This window comes from Oryx dammah, unplaced genomic scaffold, assembly GCF_014754425.2.
Source record: "Oryx dammah isolate SB20612 unplaced genomic scaffold, SCBI_Odam_1.1 HiC_scaffold_11, whole genome shotgun sequence".
Lineage (NCBI taxonomy): Eukaryota > Metazoa > Chordata > Mammalia > Artiodactyla > Bovidae > Oryx > Oryx dammah.
The window spans coordinates 22,110,055-22,136,576 of NW_024070195.1; the positions used below are offsets into that span (position 1 = coordinate 22,110,055).

A 26,522-nucleotide genomic window follows, 5' to 3' on the forward strand; every position below is an offset into this window, starting at 1 on the left:
TTGGTTTTGCCATACATTGACATGAATCCACCACGGGTGTACATGCGTTTTTTACTTTTTTAAAGTAAAGATGTTACTTTCAACATCTTTGCTTCCATCAAAGTCACTATATCTATTTCTTTCTTTGCATCTGCAATTTTGGCACTACACTACAAAATGTTAACCCACAAAAATATAAAGTGAAAATGAAATCGCTCAGTCGTGTTCGACACTTAGTGACCCCATGGACTACAGCCTTCCAGGCTCCTCCGTAAAGAGAACATGAAATGATGGACTGACCCAAATTTCTGAGCATCCTATTCTAGATTTTCTAATTTTATAGGGCATTTGTTTTTAATCTTGTCTGAGCACTAGTCTTTAGGAAAATATAATTCCATTTCTTTGGGAGGTGGCATAGCTGTGTCGGGGAAGACAATGGCACCCCACTCCAGTACTCTTGCCTGGAAAATCCCATGGATAGAGGAGCCTGGTAGCCTGCAGTCCATGGGGTCTCAAAGAGTCGGACAGGACTGAGCAACTTCACTTTCACTTTTCACTTTCACGCATTGGAGAAGGAAATGGCAACTCACTCCAGTGTTCTTGCCTGGAGAATCACAGGGATGGTAGAGCCTGGTGGGCTGCCGTCTATGGGGTCGCACAGAGTCGGACACGACTGAATCAACTTAGCAGCAGCAGCAGCAGCATAGCTGTGTGGCTTAAAAAAAATCCTATAGATGATTCCATTATATATCATCTTTTAAAAATGACATCAGAATAAATCTTGCTATGAGAAAATGAATTTGTTGATAAAATGGTTTTACTTTCTTAGACACACCTTTGTCTCTTAAACATAAGTATAGGAGATTCTCAGATTATAATTTCCTGATTTTTCAACCATTGATCTATACATTTAATTGTAGATAAGTAATTAGCATATTGATAACCTACTCTGTAGCATGAAATTAAAATATTTCTTCCAAGTTAGGAAAATTGTTTATTGATTCATCTAATGATATTTCTGTAAAATCTGTCAGCAGATTTTTATTCTCTGCTTTATCTCCAGTATCTATTTTAGTAGTGATAAAAAGTAGGGACTCAACATTTGTTGAAGACTGTAATTGCATACTTTCTAGTATTAAAATAATTATATACAGATGGCTAAAAAGCACATGAAAAATGCTCAGCATCACTCAGTATCAGAGTAATGCAAATCAAAACCACAGTGAGGTACCATCTCATGCCAGTCAGAATGGCTGCTATCAAAAAATCTACAGACAATAAATGCTGGAGAGGGTGCGGAGAACAGGGAACCCTCCTACACTGTTGGTGGGAATGCAAACTAGTACAGCCGCTATAGAGAACACTGTGGAGATTCCTTAAAAAACTGGAAATAGAACTGCCTTATGACCCAGCAATCCCACTGCTGGGCATACACACTGAGGAAACCAGAATTGAAAGAGACACGCATACCCCAATGTTCATTGCAGCACTGTTTGCAATAGCTAGGATATGGAAGCAACCTAGATGTCCATGAGCAGAGGAATGGATAAGAAAGCTGTGGTACATATACACAGTGGAATATTACTCAACCATTAAAAAGAATGCATTTGAACCTGTTCTAATGAGGTGGATGAAACTGGAACCTATTATACAGAGTGAAGTAAGTCAGAAAGAAAAACACCAATACAGTATATTAACACATATATATGGAATTTAGAAAGATGGTAATGACGACCCTATATGTGAGACAGCAAAAGAGACGCAGAGATAAAGAATAGTCTTTTAGACTCTGTGGGAGAAGGCGAGGGTGGGATGATTTGAGAGAATAGCATTGAAACATGTATATTATCATGTGTGAAATAGATCACCAGTCCAGGTTTGATGCATGAGACAGGGCGCTCAGGGCCAGTGCACTGGGATGACCCTGAAGGATGGGATGGGGAGGGAGGTGGGAGGGGAGTTCAGGATGTACAGGAACACATGTACACCCATGGCTGATTCATGTGAATGTATGGCAAAAACCACCACAATATTGTAAAGTAATTAGCTTCCAATTAAAATAAATTAATTACAAAATATAGAAAATATTCATTGAAAGATAGGCAAATCTCTGCATATACTGCAAAGATAAATAAGAACATCTTTTTTTTAAAAAATTGGGCTTGATATTGGACAAAGCATGTATATGTGTATTTGACTTGCAGTAGCTGTTACTCTTGTAAGGCTTGGAGGGCCGCACTCTGAAAAGGACATTCAGGGACAGCCTCTAGTGGACTGACAAATTCTATTATCTAGCTTTCGCAGATATATGGCCTCAGGGAGCAAAGCATAAGGCAGACTTGCACGTAGCCTTTCTCGATAAAACATCAAAGCATTCAAGCATAAAATACAGTTCCCACCACTCAAGCCATAACATAGCTTTGGTGAAACTCTAAAGGGAGTCTTATCATGAAACAACAGTCCTTGCTCCCAGAAACAGGTGGTCAGAAGGAAGCCTTTGAACGCCTCAAGGCCAGGCGTATAATCCTTCGTTATCCGTTCCCAGCCTTAACCCTTTGTTATGCTCGTTCCAGCTTTCAACCTTCATCATGAGTGGAGCAAATACATTCTCAGTATTTGCTTAAAGCCTTCCAGCTCCTCCACAACTCTATAAAATCCATCACTATTCAAGTATTGAGTATCACAGCATCTTCAAATTTAACCTATTTATGATATGGTTTTTGTTTAACAAATGAGGGAAAGCTCAGTTGGTAAAGAGTCCGCCTGCAATGCAGGAGGCCCCAGTTCGATCCCTGGGCTGGGAAGATACCCTGGAGAAGGGAAAGGCTAACCACTTCAGTATTCTGGCCTGGAGAATTCCACGGACTATATAATCCATGGGATCACAAAGAGATGGACATGACTGAATGATTTTCACTTCACTCAGTTATTTAAGAAAATTATTTATTTATTTATTTGGCTACATTGGGCAGCTTGTGGGATCTTAGTTTCCCAACCAGGGATCGAACCCACACCTACAGCAATGAAAGTGCAGACTCTTAACCACTGGCCTGCCAGGGAATTCCAAGAATGATTTTAAATGAAACCAATCATAGTCAAGATGACATTTCATCTTCTCTGTATGTTTGTGAATCTCTGAATTTTAAAAATGTATGTTTAGATTACAGTCTTTAAAAAAGAGACATGTTGAAAGAATTAATCACTTATCTGCTGTGTGAAGAACCTTAATATCTGTTTCCCACTCTGGATTTCTTAGTCCACCACTCCTCAAGTTGCAATGGTTAGTTTAGTTAGTAGGGTTGCTTTTATTTGGAACATTAAATCACTATGGATTTAATGGTCTGATTAAATCCAAGGATTTCCTGGTCTGAACCAGCCATTATAAACTGGCTGGGTGGTTAATTAGATCCAATCAGAGAAAAATATGGAGATGATCTTAGGAAAAGGGACTATGGAATAAAAGCTATTATATTGTGTTCTGTCTTTCCACCCTGAGAATAATTGAGTTTAGCAATTATGTTTTTATTGGGCATATTTTAGGTATTTGTTAACCTTACAAAAAGGTGTGATGGGTAAAAGATAGTTCATGGGTATGATATCTAAGAAAGTTGGTAATTTGATTTCTACATATTTTTAAAGCCCTGGGGATTGGTGACCCACAAAAGTAATTAAACATCATTATGATGCAGGTCAAGGTGAAGCATTCAGGAATTTCCTAGGATATGTTCTGCGAAAGCTTGGCATAGTCTGTTTATCTCATCTTTACTTGTGCTTCATTAAAAATAAAAACAAGCATTTAAATGAATGCTGAAAAGTTAATCCAGAAGAAAAATTTGAACACTGAAAGATTTATGATCACAGAAAATTTAAAAAATAATTTCAATTAATTTATGTATTTTTGCTGAGAAGAATAATAGTCAAAAGACTTGCAAAGGAACAAATATAATACATTACTGTAAAATTCTGGATGAGAAGAACAATGGAAATATGGCTTCAAGAAGAAATTTCCAACTGTTGAAGAGCTTGTTAATATATTCAAAAAAGATTTTTAAGACATTAAAAAACCTTTTATTACAGATACTTTCTAACGTACAAAAATAGAGTGAATAATACTATAACCCCATGGATCCATCATCTAGTTTTAAAAATTATCATCATATGGCTGTCTTGTGGTATGTTAAGAAAACCTCACAATATTATCATATTAAGTTAATTTGATTAATTTTTTTGTTTTATTTAAAAATTTTTATTTTTGAGGTAACATTGGTTTATAACATTATATAAGTTTCATGTGTACAATATTACATTTTGACTTTTATATACACTACAAAAGTATAGTTTCTATTCATCAGTTGATACGCCTTTACCCATTTTACCTTTCCCTTCTGGTAACCACCACTCTATTCTCTGGATCTATGTGTCTATTTTTGTTTGGTTTGGTTTCTTCATTTATTTTTATTTATTTATTCATTTTTTATTCCACATATGTGTGAAACCTTACAGTATAAGTTTTTCAACATTTGACTTATTTTACTTAGCATTACACCTTTAAGGTTCATTCATATTGTTGTAAGTGGCAAGATTTCATCTTTTTTATGGCTAAGTAGTATTCAGTCATATATTTATACATTTTCTTTATCCATTCATCCCTTGTTTGTGTATCTTGACTATTGTAAATAATGCTATGATGAACAGAGGATTGCATATATCTTCTCAAATTACTATTTTAGTATTCTCAGATAAATATTCAGAAGTTGAATAACTGAAACATATGGTATTTCTATTCTTAATTTTAAAAGGAATCTCCATTCTGTTTTCCATAATGGCTGTACCAATTTATATTCTCACCAACAATATATGAGGGTTTCCTTTTCTCCACATCCTCTCCAATACTTGTTACTTATGGCCTTTTTGATAATATGCACACTAATGGCTATGAGATGAATCTCATTGTGTTTTTTATTTGCATCTCTCTGATAACTAATGATGTTAAACATCTTTTCTTGTACCTATTGGCCATATGTTTGTCTTCTTTGGAAAAATGTCTATTCAGATATTCTGACCTTTAAAAATTTTTTAAATTTATTTTAATTGGAGGCTAATTACTTTACAATATTGTGGTGGTTTTTGCCAAACATCGACATGGATCAGCCATGAGTACACATGTGTCCCTCCATCCTGAATCCCCCTCCTGTCTCCCTCCCCACCCCATCCCTCTGTCTTGTCCCAGAGCACCAGCTTTGAGTGCCCTGCTTCATAGATCAAACTTGCACTGGTACTCTGACAATTTTTTAATCAGGTTTTGTTGTTGTGGTTAAGTTGTATGAGTTCTTTATATATTTTGCAAATATACATATGATTTGCAAAAATCTTCCATTTGCCAGGTTGTCTTTTACTTTAGTTGATTTCCTTTGCTGTGCAGAATCTTTTTGGTTTGATGTAATCCCATCTTTACTTTTGCTTTTGTTTTCCTTGCCTGAGGTCACATATCCAGAAAAATATTGCTAAGACCAATGTTACAGAACATACTGCCTATGCTTTCTTCTAGTAGTGTTATGGTTTCTGGTGTTACGTTGACTCTTTAAGTCATTTTGAGTTGATTTGTTGTATGGTGTAAGATAGTGGTCTAGTTTCTTTGCATGTTGATGTGCAGTTTTCCTAACAACATTTATTTTTTAAATTAAAAAAATATTTATTCATTTATTTATTGAAGTATAGTTGATTTACAATGTTGTGTTAGTTTCTGGTATATAGCAAAGCAATTTAGAATATATATGTATATACACACACACATACATATTCTTTTCCATTATGTTTTATTACAGAATATTGAAAATAGTTCCCTGTGCTATACAGTAGGACCTTGTTATCTGTTTTATATATATACGAGTTATATATACTAGTTTCTTTCTGCTAATTCCAAACTTGTAGTTTATCCCTCTCCCATTCCCTTTCCCCTTTGGTAGCCAAAGTTTGTTTTCTTTGTCTGTGAGTCTGTTTCTGTTTTGTAAATAAGTTCATCTGTATCTTGTTTTAGCTTCCACATATAAGTCCTATTTTATGGAGTTTGTCTTTTTCTGTCTGACTTTACTTAGTATGGTGATCTCTAGGTTTATCCATGTTGTTGCAAATGGCATCATTCAGTTCTTTTTTATGGCTGAGTGGCCAACACCATTTATTAAAGAGCCTATCGTTTTTATTTGAGATTTTTATTATTTCTTGAGGTAGGCCTATATTGCTATAAACTTCCCTCTCAAAACTACTTTTTCTGTATCCCAGTGATTTTGATGTGTCATATTTTCATTTTTGTGTGTCTTCAGGTATATTTTGCTTTCTTCTTTGATTTCTTTATTGACCAAGTAGTTGTTCAGTAGCATGTTTTTCAGTCTCCACATATTTGTGTGATATTTTGAGCTTTCTTCTTGTAGTTGTTTCCAGTTTCATACCATTATGATCACAAAAGATGCTTGATATGATTTCAGTCTTCTTAGTTTATTGAGACTTGTATCGCAGCGTATGGTCTATTCTTAAGCATTTTCCATGTACACCTGAAAAGAATGTGTATTATTCTGAATTTGGATTAAATGTTCTGTATAAATCTATTGAATCAACAGGTCTAACATTTCATTTAAGGCTGCCCTTTCCCTATTTTCTTTCGTCTGGATGATCTACCCATGGCTGTAAGTGGGATGTTAATGTTCCCTACTATTATTGTGGTCCTATCAATTTCTCCCTTTAAGTCTGTTAATAATTGCTTTATATATTTTGGTGTTGCTATGTTAGGTTCATATATATAAGTAACTATCATGTCTTCTTGTAAATCGTCCCCTTTATCATTCTATAATGTTGATCTCTGTCTCGTTTTTTTTTTTTTTTTTGCTTGAAGTCTATTTTATCTGATGTCACAAGTATGGCTACACTGCTTTCTTTTGGCTGCCATTTGCTTACAGTATCATCCTTCATCCCTTCGCTTCGAGTCTATATGTGTCTGTAGGGTTGAGGTGAATCTCCTGGAGGCATCATATAGTTAGATCCTATTTTGTAATCCCTCTGCGTCTTTTGATTGGTGAATTCAATCCATTTATATTTAGGGTGATTATTGATAAATGAGGATTCAGTACTGCTGTTTTATTTTTTGTTTTTTGCTTGCTCTATATCTCTCTTGTTTATTTTCCCCTTATGTTTCTGCCTGCCATTTTGGTTTACTTTTTTTCCTCTTGTTAAATGTAATGGGTGGGGTGGCCAGACTATATAAATCAGGATCACATAATTTACATTTTGTGTACTGGTGAACTTTTTTATAGGCTGGTGAATTGTTTTTGAAGGTAACTCTAAAACATGTAGTAGATGGACAATAAGAACACTGACAATATCCTATATCATGTTAAATATATTTTATGTGACTCATCACATTGTTCTGCCCGGGAAAGTAAAATTATCTAGTGACTCTTTTCTACAGTTCAAGAATTATGAACTGATAGAGGAGGAAATACTATATAGATTGATTACAATTTTAAATTATGGAGTCTGTTAGAGAAACCCACTCCAGTGTTCTTGCCTGGAGAATCTCAGGGAGGAGGGAGCCTGGTGGGCTGCTGTCTATGGCATTGCACAGGGTCGGACACAACTGAAGCGACTTAGCAGCAGCAGCAGGAGAAAAAGGTATTGCATAGAAAATATCAAAGTTTAATTCAAAAGTATCACAATACTTTCATAATAAGTTTCATAATATATATAAAACTAAAAAGTTATATGAAGATATTTATTCATCATATGAAACTCCACTACATACAAATTTACAAATCTATATTTCTAAAAAAGTCACGTAAATTCTACTGTCCACAGATCTCCCCAAAAGCCTAACTAATCTCAAACTAGCCATACTCTTCTTTCCATTGAGATGGATAATCATGAACAAAATGTTTTATAAATAAATAAGAAATGAATATGACTGTGTTGTCTTCTTTAAAATCGTTGTTTGGTGTCTTCTCACTTCCTCGTAACATTATAAAGATGTAACAGACTTAAAAAACAGAGATCTTTTACTCATGCTGTTAATGATCAAATTTCATTGAAAAAAAGCAAATTGTTTCAAGTGGTGCTTATGACAAATTACTACCTTGTAGATTGCATTGTCTGCACAAGAGACGTATATATCTTTGAACGGTAGCATAAGAGATTTAATGCAGAAAACCATTAGCATATTATTATTTTATATACAACTCATAACATATATGAAGCTATTCATTCAGGTCTGTATTTCTGAAGATCTAAGCATTAGCATTGAAAATACATAGCTAGATAACCAGAACAGTTTTTGATGGGGCTTCAGTTCAGTTCAGTTGTCGCTCAGTCATGTCCAACTCTTTGTGACCCCAATAAATTAAATGCATTCAAGTTTATGTTTACATTCTCTCTGTGTTACATTACAAGCAAAAATAAAAATTTCTATGACTTGTTTTTTCCTGGAGATATGCCAAAGATTAGAGGCATAAAGGGCTTCTTAGATGGCTCAGTGGTAAAAAAATTTGCCTGCCAGGCTTCGAAATCCTTGGGTTGGGAAGATCCCCTGGAGTAGGAAATGGCAACCCACTTCAGTGTTCTTGCCTGGAGAATGCCATGGACACAGGAGCCTGCCAGACTGCAGTCTGTGGGACTGCAGAGAGCTGATGTGACTGAGCATGCATATAGAGGCATGAAAGAGCTAAGTAGGATGGTTGTAATGTTGTTTGTATCCAAAAGTTTGTATACAAAAATTATTATATTAATTGACCTTTGTGATCTAGGGATTACTTGCCTCACTAAAAATGAAAGACAACTAGAAAATATTTTATTGCCTTATCCATGCTAATTTTTTTCTATGACTTCCAGTTCCTCCTTGATTTTGTAGATTTGTGGTCAACTCTCATCAGCTTCTTCAGTGCACCCTTCATGTCCTTATTCCTTAAGGTGTAAATGAGAGGGTTGAGACTTGGAGTGATGATAGTGTAAAAGAGGGTGAGGAACTTACCCCGGTCCTTGGAGGCATTGTTACCTGGTTGCAGGTACATGTAGATAATAGTTCCGTAGAAGATGGACACTACGGTGAGATGAGATCCACAGGTATTAACTGCTTTTCTCTGGCCGGCTTTTGACTTCATTCTCAGCACAGCTTTGGCAATGTGGCCATAGGATATAAGAATAAGGATGAGTGGTGTAAGGACAATGAGAATGCCTAAAGCAAAAACAGACATTTCAACTGCTGTGGTGTCTATGCAGGCTATCTTGACCATAGCTGGCAACTCACACAAGAAATGATCCAGAAGGTTGTTTCCACATCTAGGCAAATTCAGGGTGAGTGTACATAATACCACAGAATTGGCCAGACTAATACTCCAGACTGTAATAACCATCTTGAGGCATAAATGTGGGTTCATGATGACCAAATAGTGCAAGGGCTTACAGATAGCTGTAAAACGATCATAGGACATAACAGCTAGGAGAAGGCACTCGATGGAGCCAAACCACATGTAAACATAGAGCTGAATGACACAGCCCACATAGCTGATGGTCTTATCATGTCCCCACAAGTTAACCAGCATCTGGGGTACGATGCTGGTTGTGAAACATAGATCTAGGAGAGATAAATTCCGGAGGAAAAAGTACATTGGTGTGTGGAGATGGGAATCCAGGAGAGATGCAAGAATGATGGCTGTGTTACCGACCAAGGTAATTAAGTAGAAGACAGTGACAACTCCTGACAGGACCATCTCCAGGTTGGGATGGTCAGAGAAGCCAAGCAGAATGAAGCCATGTAGAGAAGTATAATTTTTCTGGTCCATAATCCTTCAGTGTCAAATCCAAGAGAAGAGCAGGTGGAGAAGGTGAAGGAAGATGAGGATGAATGGGAGGAGGAAGAAAAGGAGAAAGGAAAGGAAGAGGAGAAACTTGTCAACAAAGACTATCTGAATAATTTAAAGAAATATAGAACTAAACAAAGGTAGCAAATTTATTTTACTAGTAAAAATTACAGCCAAGTAATCTGATATTTGTTGTAGGTTCTTTTATGGTGATGAGTTTAATATATTTTTATATTAAACTTAGGGAGTTTTACTAAGGGCCTGAATTTTCTCATGTGTAAATTTGAAAGTTTGAAATAGATTTGCTTCTATGATTATTTATAATTTTCATTGACTATGTACAGTGAACATGCTATTTTACTTGGTCAGTGGACTCACATATATGATATAATTATTTGGCTAGTGTTAGAACGAGGAAGAGTATTCCTTTTTTTGCATATCCTAGTGAATAGCACCTTTGGTCTTCCAGTTTGATATGAAGGAAATCTGGCATTTATCCTTGGCACATTTATCTCTCTCATCCCCAATATCTAACATCACCAAAACTTGTAAGTTTTAATGCAAAAATATATTTTAATTGTCCTCTCACTCTAAAAACTTACATGATCAGTGCCCTAGTCCAAGTCACTGTCATCTGTTCTAGATTCTGGCAATAATCTTTATTCCTTACTTCTAGTTTTATGCCTTTACATTTTTACAAGATTAAATAAAATCACATTATCCATGTGCAACCTAGCCAGTCATTTTCCATTACATTTAGGAAATATTCTATTTTTTTTAAGATGGCCTAGATGAACCTGCACAAGGCCTCATTCTCATTGCACAGATCACTTTACACTTATTGACTACTAGCCTTTTCTCACTTTGACAAGTCAGATTCATTCCTATCTAAAGCCCTGGGAACCTTTCTCCTTTTCTGGACTCCTATTTATTCTGCAAGTTCTGCTCATTCTTTTAACTACCTCTTGAATGTTCATTGCTTAAAGCGGGATTGCCTGAACTCATAATCTCTTTTTGTTTGATATCATGTTTAGAGAGATTTACAGAGGGCCAGTGTAGCATGGAGTATGACAGCACAGGCAAAGAGAGTTTGTTTATATTTCTGCAAATTATTTAGCTGTGCAATCTCAGACAAGTTACATCACACTTCTGGGCTCAGTTTTCTCATCTGTAAAAATGGGGACAAAAATCATTTGGAGTTGGGGTGAAGATTGAATGAGTATAAAGTTTTTAGAACAATGCTTGGAATGTAGGGTGTCTCAATAATCGTTAGTTACTACAGTTATTCTAATAAGAAATTATAATCATGCACCATGTGAGTAAATGTTTAACAACTCCTCCCATCTAAGCAGTGGTCTATAATACCTAATGCAGTTCACCTAAGTATGTATATGTTTATATATATGTATATCCCCTTGTGTATACATAATTTTTGAATAAAAAATTTCACACTATGAATAATGATGAAAAATCACTGAAAGTGATTTCACTTCACTGAAACTGAACGTGAAGTGAAAGTGTTAGTTGCTCAGTTGTGTCCTACTTTTAGTGAGCCTGCCAGACTCCTCTGTCCATGGAATTTGCCAGGCAAGAATACTGGAGTGGGTTGCTATTTTCTACTCCAGGGAATGTTCCTGACTCAGGGATTGAACTCAAGTCTCCTGCATTGCCAGGCAGATTCAATCACTTTGTTAGTAAGCATTTTTTTTTATATAAGTGATAAAGACTTAGGCTTCTATTTTATGATTGTCTAAATAGGATGATAGAAGGTGACAGATGAATGGAAAAAATTTTCATTTAATCTATATGGTTGCAAATAACATTTATTTAGTTTGGTGAAAAATAATTGAAAATATTAGTTTCTATTCAAAGGAGTAGTAAACTCATTGTGATTTAGTAGTGTGATACAGATAAATTTCCTTTAGACATGCATGAGCATATCAGAGCTGTCAAAACTTTTAACAGTCAAACAGATTATCAATAGTCCACCTACAGTTTTCCCTACCACTGGGTATAAAAAGATCACTTCTCAACAAGTAACATCCAGAACTCTTCCATTAAGAATGACTAAAAGAAAATACATGATTGAAAAATAGGTTAAATATCACACTGATTTGCCCCTCTCTCTCTGTATAGATATAGTAGAAAAAGTTGTGCTTTCTTTGTTTGCTATACACTTCAAATATATTTCTTGAATATTAGGAAGAAATTACTTCAAACTGTGGCCGTGATTCAAATGTGGACACATTTAGAAGAGCAATTGAGTATACTGGTTAAGATAGGTGTTTTGAGAGAGTCATTTGGTAATTTTCTCAGAAATAGCTTTCCAAGAGTCATGATTTGAGCCTGGGTTCTATCATTGACCTACTTTCTTAGAAAGAAAAAAATAACTAAAATGTATTGCAAGCTGTCACACACCATTAGAGCAATATAATGTCTAAACATGGGGATGAATAACTTAATTAATACTTATTTTGACAGACAGGTATGTGTGTGTAATTGTGCCTAAATTCTGAATAGAACAGAGCTTCAGTTAAAATTATAAGAAAACAAAATCTAAAAATTAAAAAAAAATTAAGTCAATGCCACAGGCTAATTTCTTAACTTGTTGCAATATCACTGTAACCTCCAAAGATTAATTCAGGAAGGTAAAAAAATCCTGCCTATTAAAATCTCAACATAGGAAATCTTCAAATTATTTTTCATGCATCTATGAGGTTTAGAAATGGAACAAAATTGTCTGTCTTTCCTAGCTTCAAAGTCTTAATGAATATAATATTACATTTCAGTTCTTTATTTTTAACTTAATCTACATTTCCCTCTTTTATTTCTGCTGGATGAAAATGTCTGAAATCACAAATTGAGACATAACTTCATGTCTTCCTCTTTACTATGGTAGAGAATAAAGCAATATTTCCTTCATAACAAAGATAAAAAGGAGAATTTCTATACAGAGATTTATAATATTTATTCTAAACATCCTGAAAGAAAATCAGAGGAATCAGTCTTTGTAGGTCCAAGTACTCTCTCTTTTACTTCCCACAAGTTGTTTTACCAACTCAGGTACACTATTTTCCAAGAGATATTAAAGATTAACATTATTGTGATCCAGAGACAGTTCCCCTTATGTTCTGCTTCTTGACCAATGTGGAGCCCACACTTCGGACAATAGATCCTGTGGACATTTGCTTTGAAGGGCTGCAGCTTGCTCATGTTTTCTCTGCAGTGCCACTGTGAATTCTGCTTTTCCTGATATATACTAAGGTATAGATTCTCAGCGGGACTCCTTCCTCTTAAACATGTGACTTCAGATGAGAGGATGAAACTTGTCAGAAATTCTTACTACTTGTTCTGACTTTAAATCAACCTGAAGGTAGGTCTTTGCCCTAGAGAAACATTAAAAAGCAACTATTAATTCACTATTCTTAACAATTTGAACAAAATTTCCTAGTGTTTCTAGAAAACCCAGATCATTCAAAAAAGTTTGCTAAACCATTCAGACCATATCTGATTGACTTTAGCTAAGTGCCACAGATAAATCCTGTAAAAGAGATAGAGAATTAGTCAATATCCTGATATGTCACCCGAAGAAATTTAATAGACGTAAAAGTTACTTAGTATAAAGGAAAGCTATTAGTACAGGGAAATAAGAAAAAGTATTTTTGGAATTTTTTCTCTAGATAGAGAATGTATTTCAAATAAAAATTGCTTTTAAGTAATATGTGTTTTCAATACTCAAATTATAGCATGTAACTCTGTAAAATCATCTTACCATTAATAGTACACCTATGGCTTTTTGAAATAATTTTGTTCTGAGCAGATATCATTTAAATAAAGTGTCTTTAATAATTGCCTCTGATATCCAAAGTCAAAACAGTTATCTGCGGAAGAGAATGTTATTTCCAAAGCTCTAAAACAATAAGTTGAAGATCATAAGATTCATATTTTTATTAAACAGTCCTAATATGCCTTTGACTTAATAGGCATGGTAAGTAATTCAGACACTTCGTGTTCATGACAATTCAATGTCTCAGAGGTCACTATTTAAGTCCTAGATTATGGAATGAAGTTTTTATAACTTGGCTTATGATTGATCATAAGTTATAAGAGCTCCTTTTAATTAGAAGTACATACCATCAATAATTACTTTAATAAAATACATGAACACAAACTGACTGCCTCATGATACCTGTTTAATTGTGATGACTTCTCATCACTGAGCAATAAAACAATTTTAACTATCCATTTCTATGTGATAGTAATCACTATATTCTATATTTAAGACATAGTATAGTGTGAAGTAGATGGAGCCAGATATTTTGGACTGAAATTCCAGGGATTCCAGTTATTAGCTGTGTAAACCTGGGAAAATTACTTAACATTTTGGTGCCTCAGAGTTCTTATCTATAATAGGAGGATAGTAACAATACATACTTAGAGGGTTAGTATGGATTTAAATGAATTCAGTTCAGTTCAGTCGCTCAGTTGTGTCTGACTCTTTGCGACCCCATGGACTGCAGCCTGCCAGACCTGCCTGTCCATCACCAGCTCCTGGCGTCTACCGAAACTCATGTCTATTGAGTCCGTGATGCCCTCCGACCATTTCAACCTCTGTCGTCCCCTTCTCCTCCTGCCTTCAATCTTTCCCAGCATCAGGGTCTTTTCAAATGAGTCAGCTCTTCATATCAGATGGCCAAAGTATTGGAGTTTCAGCTTCAACATCAGTCCTTCCAATGAACACTCAGGGCTGATCTCCTTTAGGATGGACTGGTTGGATCTTCTTGCAGTCCAAGGGACTCTCAAGAGTCTTCTGCAACACCACAGTTCAAAAGCATCAATTCTTCAGCACTCAGCTTTCTTTATGGTCCAACTCTCACATCCATAGTGACTACTGGAAAAACCATAACCTTGACCAGACAGACCTTTGTGGACAAAGTAATGTCTCTGCTTTTAAATATGCTTTCTAGGTTGGTCATAACTTTCCTTCCAAGGAGTAAGTGTCTTTTAATTTCTTGGCTGCAGTCACCATCTGCAGTGATTTTGGAGCCTAAAAAAATAAAGGCAGCCACTGTTTCCGTTTCCCCATCTATTTGCCATGAAGTGACGGGAGCAGATGCCATGATCTTAGTTTTCTGAATATTGAGCTTTATTAAGCCAACTTTTTCACTCTCCTCTTTCATTTTCATCAAGAGGCTCTTTAGTTTTTCTTCACTTTATGCCATAAGGGTGGTGTCATCTCATATCTGAGGTTATTGATATTTCTTCCGGCAATCTTGATTTCAGCTTGTGCTTCATCCAGCCTAGCGTTTCTCATGATGTGCTCTGCATAGAAGTTAAATAAGCAGGGTGACAATATACAGCCTTGACGTACTCCTTTTCCTATTTGGAACCATGGTTAAATGAATTAACCATTTGTATTGGTTGACACACAGTAAATATTCAAATAAATAAGCTATTACTATTTCAATCAATTTAGGGAATCTGTATGGTATAACAATGTTCATTTTAATCAATTTTGGGAGAGCTAATACAGATACTTGATAAAACATCTGATAAGCACATTTGCTGTTTCAACCAGTTCCTTTAGAATTAAATACATACTGCGTATGTATTTTATATATATATATTGTTATATATTGTTTTAAATAAGGATAATAAGAAACTCTGATGCTGGGAGGGGTTGGGGGCAGGAGGAGATGGGGACGACAGAGGATGAGATGGCTGGATGGCATCACTGACTCGATGGACATGAGTTTGGGTGAACTCTGGGAGTTGGTGATGGACAGGGAGGCCTGGCGTGCTGCAATTCATGGGGTCGCAAAGACTCAGATTTGACTGAGAGACTGAACTGAACTAAGAAACAAAATCAATTAATTGGGATTTTTTGTCTATCAAAATTCTAAATATATGGACAGTTGAAAATATTCACTTTGACTAAAGATCTCAGTTTTAAACATGTATTTTCATGTCTCCCTTTTTATTTTCTATAGTTCTCTTTTTTCTTTAAAAAAAGTTCTTTAAAGTTGTAATTTAACTTTATAATTGGAGCCCAAACATGAAAAATACTCATTTTTTGTTTGAAAACAAAAATATATATGAATTATCATATATATGTCATATCTACTTAATTCCATTCTAGCACAGTAATTTTCCTAGCCTCCTGCTCTTTATTCTTTTTTTTTTTAAATTTATTTTTACTTGGAGGATAATCGCTTCAATGTTGCATTGGTTTCTGCCATACACCAACATGAATCAACCATAAGTATACATATGCCCTCTTCCTCTTGAACCTCCCTCACATGCCAGACCCCTTCTTACCCTTCTAGATTGTTACAGAGCACCGGGTTGCCTTGCTCCTTATTCTGTGATTATATCCTATGGGTTTGCTACTCTGGAGAAATTACAGAGAAATCATCTGGATTCTTTAGTGTTTGAAAATTTTCTCATTGGTTTTCCAGGAATGGGTAGATTCAAATTGTGAAGCAGGTGTTTTTGTGTTAGATATACAATATAGTGTCTTTTTGAACACCTTGACTAAATCAAGATGTTTTTCTGACCACTTTCTATTTACCCATTTTTTCCTTGCTTTCTTTAGACCTTCACTAATAGGAACCATTTAGAATGAAATTATTAGCTTCCCCCTTTGGCTGTATTTCAGAATAACTGGGGTATATGGAAATTTTAGAAATACAAAATCTGAGACTCTTATGCTCTCACCAGAGGCTATATTATTCTCTGTTTCTACTGCTTCTCTGGATAATATAGTTTCAGGGCTTTAAATGCCATCTACATGTTATTGGGTTTCAATTTTATATTTCCAGTCTTCTCTATTGAGCATGAAACTAGTAATGTCCACCACTTAATTTTGTTCAAATTTGAATGTCTAGTAAGAATATGAACCTAACATATGGCTAAAATGGGCTTCCTTGGAGGAGGAAATGGCAATCAACTCCAATATTCTTGCCAGGCAAATCTTGTGGACAGAGGAGCCTGGTTGGCTGCTAGCCAGCTGCGGTTCATAGGGTCGCAAAGAGTCGGACACCGCTGAGCACATGCACTGCATGAATGGCTAAAATAGAACTCTTGATCCCACTGCACCAAATCTGATAGTACCTCAGTCTTCCTAATCATAGTAAATGGTACAAACATGTACCAGATGGCCAGAAACCTGTCATCCTTAATTACTTTCCTACCCTCACCTTGAAAGTCTGAACTATTTCAAACTTTGCCTGTTCTCCCCATTTCTACTGTTACTTACACTGAGCACCTGTCCAACTGCCTCTTATCTTTATCCCTGCTAAATCCATTCTCTATATGACAGCCAAAATTGTTGTTTTTTTAAAATTTAAATTTATTTATTTTAATTGGAGGCTAATTACTTTACAATATTGTATTGGTTCTGCCACACATTAGCATGAATCTGCCACGGGTGTACATGTGTTCCCCATCCTGAACCCCACTCCCACCTCCCTCATAGTACCATCCCTCCGCATCATCCCAGTGCACCATCTCCAAGCATCCTGTATCAAACCTGGACTGGCGATTCATTTCTTATATGATATTATACATGTTCCCATGACATTACCCAAATCATCCCACCCTCTCCCTCTCCCACAGAGTCCAAAAGACTGTTCTATGCATCTATTATCTTTTGCTGTCTCGCATATAGGGTTATCGTTACCATCTTTCTAATTTCCATATATATGCGTTAGTATACTGCATTGGTGTTTTTCTTTCTGGCTCACTTCACTCAGTATAATTGGCTCCAGTTTCATCCATCTCATTAGAACTGAATCAAATGTATTCTTTTTAATGGCTAAGTAATACTCCATTGTGTATATGTACCACAGCTTTCTTATCCATTCATCTGCTGATGGACATCTAGGTTCCTTCCATGTCCTGGCTATTATAAACTGTGCTGCGATGAACACTGGGGTACACGTGTCTCTTTCACTTCTGGTTTCCTCAGTGTGTATGCCCAGCAGTGGGATTGCTGGGTCATAAGGCAGTTCTATTTCCAGTTTTGTTAAGGAATCTCCACACTGTTCTCCATAGTGGCTGTACTAGTTTGCATTCCTACCAACAGTGTAAGAGGGATCTCTTTTCTCCACACCCTCTCCAGCATTTATTGCTTGTAGACTTTTGGATAGCAGCCATTCTGACTAGCATGAAATGGTACCTCATTGTGGTTTTGATTTGCATTTCTCTGATAATGAGTGATATTGAGCATCTTTTCATGTGTTTGTTAGCCATCTGTATGTCTTCTTTGGAGAAATGTCTGTTTAGTTCTTTGGCCCATTTTTTAATTGGGTTGTTTATTTTTCTGGAATTGAGCTGCAGGAGTTGCTTGTATATTTTTGAGATTAGTTGTTTGTCAGTTGCTTCATTTGTTATTATTTTCTCCCATTCTGAAGGCTGTCTTTTCACCTTGCTTATAGTTTCCTTTGTTGTGCTGAAGCTTTTAATTTTAATTAGATCTTATTTGTTTATTTTTGCTTTTATTTCCAATATTCTGGGAGGTGGGTCATACAGGATCTTGCTGTGATTTATGTCAGAAGGTGTTTTGCCTATGTTCTCCTCTAAGAGTTTTATAGTTTCTCATCATATGTTTAGATCTTTAATCCATTTGAGTTTATTTTTGTGTATGGTGTTAGAAAGTGTTCTAGTTTCATTCTTTTACAAGTGGTTGACCAGTTTTCCCAGGACCACTTGTTAAAGAGGTTGTCTTTTCTCCATTGTATATTCTTGCTTCCTTTGTCAAAGATAAGGTGTCCATAGGTGCATGGATTTCTCTCTGGGCTTTCTATTTTGTTCCATTGATCTATATTTCTGTCTTTGTGCTAGTACCATACTGTCATGATGACTGTGGCTTTGTAGTAGAGCCTTAAGTCAGGCAGGTTGATTCCTCCAGTTCCATTCTTCTTTCTCAAGATTGCTTTGGCTATTCGAGGTTTTTTGTATTTCCATACAAATCTTGAAATTATTTGTTCTAGTTCTGTGAAAAATACTGCTGATAGCTTGCTAGGGATTGCATTGAATCTATAGATTGCTTTGGGTAGTATACTCATTTTCGCTATATTGATTCTTCTGATCCACGAAGATGGTATATTTCTCCATCTATTAGTGTCCTCTTTGATTTCTTTCACCAGTGTTTTATAGTTTTCTATATATAGGTCTTTAGTTTCTTTAGGTAGATATATTCCTAAGTATTTTATTCTTTTCTTTGCAATGGTGAATGGAATTGTTTCCTTTATTTCTCTATTTTCTCATTATTAGTGTATAGGAATGCAAGGGATTTCTGTGTGTTGATTTTATAAAAAGTCTAAATAAAATATTTTCATATACTTGTCTGAAATCTTTCAAGATTGCTATGTACTTAGAACATAATGTGGACTCCTTGAGATAGGGGTCAACCAAAATTAAAACAAAGCAAATTCCTGAACTCCACTCTTCCTATGGACACACCATTATACAGCAGCACATAGAGCAATTCCCTCTGAAAGAAATCCAGAGACTTCTTGGGTAACTTCTACGCATTGGATGAGTGTGAAAATACTTAAATTGTAATGGGTAGGACTAATTGAGACACAATCTTTTGTTTTTTCTGAACTTTATTTATTTAGGTGTATCTGGTCTTTTTTTCCAGTGCATAGACTCTCTAGTTGTGTATTGTATTTCTTGCCTTCCAGATACTGGTCATTCTAATAGGTGTAAGTTACTATGTCATTATGGTGTTTATTTGCATTTCCCTGATGATTACTGACATTGAGCACTTCCTCATTTACATGTTTGCCATTTGTGTGTCTTCTTTGAAAATTTTTCTATTCAGTTCTTTTGTCCATTTTTAAATTAAAATTTTTTTTTGCTATTGAGTTGTGTGAGTTTTTTTTTAACAAATTCATTATTTTTAATTGAAGGATGATTGCTTTACAACATTGTGTTGGTTTCTGTCATATATGAATCAGCCATAGGTTTATGTATGTCCCCTCCCTCTTGAGCCCTTATTCCCACCTCCCACCCCTCCCACCCCTCTAGATTATCACAGAGCACCAGATTTGAACTCCCTGCATCATAGTGTAAATTTCCACTGGTTATCTAATTTTACATATGTTAATATATATGTTTCAATGCTACTTTCTCAATTTGTCCCACCCTCTCCTTCCTCCCCTGTGCCCACAAGTCTTTTCTCTAAGACTGTGTCTCCATTGCTGTCCTGCAAATAGATTCATCAGTACCATCTTTCTAGATTCCATATATTTGCATTAATACATGATATTTGTCTTTCTCTTTCTGACTTACTTCACTCTGTATAATAGGCTCTAGGTTCATCCACCTTATTAGAACTGAGTCAAATGCGTTCCTCTTTATGGCTGAATAATATTTCATTGTGTATATGTACCACAACTTCTTTATCTATTCATCTGTTGATGGACATCTACATTGCTTCCATGTTCTAGCTATTGTAGATAGTGCTGCAATCAACACTGGAGTTCATGTGTCTTTTTCAGTTATGGTTTCTTCAGGGTATATACCCAGTAGTGGGATTGTTGGGTCATATGGTAGATTTATTCCTAGTTCTTTTTAAAGGAATCTCCATACTGTTCTCCATAGTGGCTGTATCATTTTGCATTACCATGTATACTTTGGATACTAGCCATCTCTCAGATATATGATTTGCAAAATTTCTCCCATTCTGTAGGTTGCCTTTTTATTTTGTAAATTTTCTCTTTTGCTTTTTAGTTTGATATAGTTCTACTTGTTGAGTTTTGGTTTTGTTACCTGTGCTTTTGGTGTCATATCCAAACATTCTGTTAAGATAGTTTACTTTGCCATTAGTCTGGTCCACTCTTCCAGAGATTTGTTAATATGTGCCTGAAGAGATTAGGATAGGAGCTCCTTTATTTCGCCCAGAACTTGATAGCTCAATGTATTTGATAACACATCTATATGTCCTCTATTTCCAATTGTTTTAATGACAATTCATGAGATGATTCCTTAGGAATCTACTTATGTGCAGAGTACATCATGAGAAATGCTGGACTGGAAGAAACACAAGCTGGAATCAAGATTGCTGGGAGAAATATCAATAACCTCAGATATGCAGATGACACCACCCTTATGGCAGAAAGTGAAGAAGAACTAAAAAGCTTCTTGATGAAAGTGAAAGTGGAGAGTGAAAAAGTTGGCTTAAAGCTCAACATTCAGAAAATGAAGATCATGGCATCTGGTCCCATCACTTCATGGGAAATAGATGGGGAAACAGTGGGAACAGTGTCAGACTTTTTGGGGGGGGGGCTCCAAAATCACTGCAGATGGTGACTGCAGCCATGAAATTAAAAGAGGCTTACTCCTTGGAAGAAAAATTATGACCAACCTAGATAGCATATTCAAAAGCAGAGACGTTGGCGACTAAGGTCCGTCTAGTCAAGGCTATAGTTTTTCCTGTGGTCATGTATGGATGTGAGAGTTGGACTGTGAAGAAGGCTGAGCGCCGAAGAATTGATGCTTTTGTATTGTGGTGTTGGAGAAGACTCTTGAGAGTCCTTTGAACTGCAAGGAGATCCAACCAGTCCATTCTGAAGGAGGATCAGCCCTGGGATTTCTTTGGAAGGAATGATGCTAAAGCTGAAACTCCAATACTTTGGCCACCTCATATGAAGGGAAAAGACTCATTGGAAAAGACTCTGATGCTGGGAGGGATTGGGGGCAGGAGGAGAAAGGGACAACAGAGGATGAGATGGCTGGATGGCATCACTGACTCGATGGACGTGAGTCTGAGTGCACTCCAGGAGTTGGTGATGGACAGGGAGGCCTGGCGTGCTGCGATTCATGAGGTCACAAAGAGTCGGACACGACTGAGCGACTGAACTGAACTAGGTGTTAAAAAACAAAATTTAACTGACTATTTTAAAGTTCTAATTGACTTTATTAGACGATTTGTGAACTTAGCAGCCTCTCATCTAATCAGAAAGGCATTACAAGGAGGTGAAGTTTTTTTCTTTTCAAGTATTTTTTTATTGGCTGCATTGCATGTTAGTTGCAGCATGTAGGATCTATTTTGTGTCATGCGTGATCTTTCTTTGCAGTACAGACTCTAGTTGGGGCATGTGGGCTTTGTAGTTGCAGCCGGCGGGCTTAGTTGCCCTGTGACATGGGGGAATCTTAGTTTCCTGACCAGGGACTGCACCCAGGTCCCCTGCACTGTGAGGTGAATTCTCAATCATGGGACCACCAAGGAAGTACCAGGAAGGTTTTTAGAGGAAGAAAGATGTGATAAGGCAGCTATTAGGAAAGAAAACTAAGGATTATTTTTAGGCCAGAAAATGTTTTTTGGCGGAAGAAAATGGCAAGGGTTTTATCATGCAGATTGCCTCTTCTTCCTCTGGGAGAATGAAGCAGGACCGTGTGACAGATTACTTCATTCTTGCTGACCACAAAGTTCCATACTGGTTGATTAAGTTTGGGAACGCATGTACACCTGTGGTGGATTCATGTCAATCTATGCCAAAACCAATACAGAATTGTAAAGTAAAAATTAAAAATAAATAAATTAATTAAAAAAAAAAGGAAAAAAAAAAGATTACATTTGTGGTGAAGGTTGTAACTGCAGTTTAGGTTAGGTATTAAATCTAGGTTTGGTATCATGGGCTTTAGCACAAGGACTGCCATTTTGAGTCTGTGGTTTTTCTCTTTAACATCCAGGAAACTGGGAAAATCTTACAAGCCACTTTGTAAGAAAGAATTCTGCTCACAATGTCTACAGTTTCTCTCTATTGCATATCTGGTATATTATTGCCATTTTGAATTTTTTTACATTTTATAATCATTATCTTATTAAAGAGATTAATTTTATTAATTTATTAAGCTTCATCTAACCTATAACATATACTTGAGACAAAATTGAAATGTAAATCAAAACCATAATGACATATCACCTTACACCTTGTTAGAATGGCCAGCATTTGGAAGGCAAGAAATACAAGTGTTGGTGAGGATGTAGAGAAAAGGGAAATTTTGTGTGTGTTTGTGTTTTTTTTTTTTTTTTGTCATATACTTAAGTCTTTAGTACAGAAGGAATTTTTCTTAAAATTTATGTTTCTAATCCATCATAATGTCTGACAGGTATATGTTTCATACTTAAAGTAATTTAATTGAAATTTAATATGTTTAAATATTCTTTTTTTTAGGTCTAAATATTCTGATGCTTGATCAGTGTGATATGTATTTCTAGTTAATATATTTACTATGCAGACATATTTGTCTTTTTTTTTCAAAATCAAGACACTAGACATGCTTGAAAATTTATGGCAGTCCATCATTTTGTATATTTATAGAATAACAAATTACATAAACTAAGTTTCACATGGGTGTTTGGATTCAATGGTGTTGAAAGGTCATTGATTTAATGATTTTCTTTTCTGGACTCATTTCCGGTAGAGGTACTTGATTAGTGAATGATGTTAGTGGAGTATTGTTTTTAGAAATATTAATATACTCTTTTAAAAATGATATTCTTTAATTTATTTTTATTTTTGTTAAGATATAATTGACATATAACACTGTATTAGTTTTGCAACCTAAAAATTAGGTAACTTATTATGGTAATCCTATTACCATATTATCTATTACCATAATAAGCTAGTTAACTTTTTATCACCAGATACAGCTACTTTTTTTTTTTTTTCCCCTTGTGATGGGAATTTTTAAGATTTACTCTCTGGGCAACTCTCAAATATACAGTACACTGTATAGCATTGTTAACTATAGTCACTGTGCTGTCCATTATACTCCAGAACTTATCTTATAACTGCATGTTTGCACTTTCTGACCACCTTTACCTGTTTTGCCAGTCTCCTGTCATCCTTTTCCCCCTGTGCCCAGCCTTTGGCAACCACTAATCTGTTTTTTGTATCTATATGTACAGTTTTTTTAGATTCTACATGTAAGTGAAGTCATACAGTATCTTTCTCTGCCTGATTTATTTCTCTTAGCATAATGCCTTTAAGCTCCATCCTTTTTTTTTTTTGCAAGTGGCAGAATCTTCTTTTTTAACGGCTAAATAATATTCCATTGTGTATATACAAACACACACCACACATTTTCTTTATCTGTTACATTTATTTGCTGAGGCAAAAACAGTGGTTCCTAAATATTAACCATATAATATTCAAACACATGAGGTGTTTTCTTATGGTGCCTTTCACACAGTAAGCATTTCATATATTTTTTCTTATTGATTGTTTAATCTGGTTTCTGTTTACCAATACAGTTTTGATCTACTTAAATGCTATTATTTGTACTTTTCATTCTAAAAACCACCCATGCTGGTTTTTAGCCTCTATACTTTATCACACCATTTTCACTTGAATGTTTTCTGCTATATTCAGATATTACAGAATCTTTAGAGTTTAACTCTAGTGCCATTTACTTCATAAATATATTTCGATTTCCTCCTAATCAGACTTATCCATTACTTTCCTGAGAGTCTTTGTACTTACCATCTGTGTTAAGCAGTTTAACACTTAAACTTAAGTAGTTTGGGTGTAGATATCCTCTAATTATATTATGTAATGTTGTTTTCTCAAACAGATAAGATGGTATCATTCTTGCTTATATGCATAATTCTCCATTTTAATTTATAATACAGGGATCAGGAAGCACAAAATAAATTCTGTCAGATTCATCATTTGTTTACCTTAGGAAGTTCTCTGGCTTCAAGTGACAGCCTGGGACCCAGCACTGTCCTATTTTGGAAAAACTCCCCACCCCCTACACACCAGGAATATCCACTACTGTTTGTTTTATGCTGAGATGAAGATAGTGAAGCTAGATTGAGTAAACCAGTGAAAGAAGTGACAGGAAAATAAGGAGCTCATTATAATATCCATTTTAAATTTAAGAAAACTAAGACTTAGATTTTTTTTCTTAGACATTAATTTTTTTTCTCAAGGTAATTTTGAGATTAGGTGTATGTAGTCTTCTGAGTCCTAGTCTAGTATTTGTATCATACATTTTTTCCCTCCAATTAACCTTTTATATTACTTCAAGAATATTGACACTGTGCTAGCAGAGCATTTAAGTTAGATGACTAGAGTATATGTGGTAAATTCTTGTAAGTATTGATGTGAGACTTGGTTAGGAAAGTAACCCTTGTTCAAATTTAATTACATTTTCTTATTATTAATGTTAATTACACTTATCAGTTACATTTTCAAGTGACATATTAGTATACAAATGTGAGGAGGGGCTTACTGAATTATAAAAATTCTGTTTAGTTTATAGAAACTCAATGTACCTAAAGGATTTATTGTAATTTAATGTAAATTCCAAGTATATACACATTTATTATTGAGAAATAAAAGGGAGATTAAGTATTTGAAGTTTTGGTTTAATTTGGAACCCAAATGCAGAATAGATTTAAGAAGAAAATAAAAGTAGTTAAGAAAACAAACAATCATAACATAATTTGTAATTTTCTGCTGAGTCCATTACTATTGTATTTAGTACTTAGATAATTGAAGATAGCAAATAATGTATTTCTTAACGCTACTAACTATAAACTGTATACTAAGTTAAGAGCAAACTTACCACAGAACTTAAATTCTCTCTGTGAAAATTTTTTATGAGCTAGTGAACTGTTTCTGAAGTCAACTATAAAAAGGTATTCTGTGGACAATAAGAATATCTACACTATTCTAGATAATATTGAGTGTATTTTATGTGAGTCATTGGGGGCTTCCCCGGTAGCTCAGCAGTTGAGAATCCACGTGCAATGTGGGAGACCCAGCTTTGATCCCTGGATGCCCTGGAGGAGGGCATGGCAACCCACTCCACTATTCTTGCCTGGAGAATCCCATGGACTGAGGAACCTGGCAGCTTTAGTCTATAGGGCTGCAAAGAGTTGGACATGAGTGAAGTGACTGAGTATGCATGCTCGCAAGTCATTACTGTCCTCACTGAGAAAGTAAAAATTATCCAGTGACTCTTCCCTTTTCACATTTTAAGAATTATGAAATGATACATGAGAAAATATTATGTTACTTAGAGTACAGCAATGAATCCTTCCAAACCTATTTAGATTATAATTATTAAATAAAGATTATAATTACTAAATAATGGTATCCTTTAGAGATAGGTATCAAATAATAGAAAATATCAAAATTTAACTCAAATGTCATTGCATTTCCCATAAAATATTAAATACTGTATCATACTAAATGAAAACTAAAATATTATTCCTTTTATGAAATTCCACTACATACAAATATTACATTTCTCAAAATTTATGTAAATTCCATGATTCTGTAGATCTATGTCAAAAGCCTACCTAATCTCAAAGTTGTCATATTTTCTTTTCATTGAGATTAAGACAATCATGAAATAAATCTTTCATGAATGAATGAGAAATGAATAAAAATTTGTTGTCACCTTTAAAATCCCTTAATTTGTGTCTTCTCACTCTTTTGTATCATGATAAAGAGGTAATAGATTTAAGTTACAAAGACCTTTTACTCAAGTTAATGATAATAATGTCATAATCAGAGGCATAAATAGGATGATTATAATATTGTTTGCATCCACAAAATGTCTGCCTACAAGAATTAATATGTTAATTGACCTCTGTGATCTAGGGATTCCTTGACTTACTAAAAGTGAAAGGCAATTAGAAAGCATTTTATTGCATTATCCATGCTAATTTTTTCC

At 35.2% G+C, this 26,522-nt stretch overlaps 1 protein-coding gene across 1 annotated transcript; it reads right to left on the minus strand.

Moving 5' to 3' along the window:
- Nucleotides 1–8,837: 8,837 nt before the first annotated feature.
- On the minus strand, nucleotides 8,838–9,800 carry LOC120870352 (olfactory receptor 2W1). Its single transcript, XM_040250010.1, has one exon. It carries the CDS (start codon nucleotides 9,798–9,800, stop codon nucleotides 8,838–8,840), a length of 963 nt encoding a protein of 320 aa, XP_040105944.1.
- Between the last annotated feature and the right edge of the window lie 16,722 nt (nucleotides 9,801–26,522).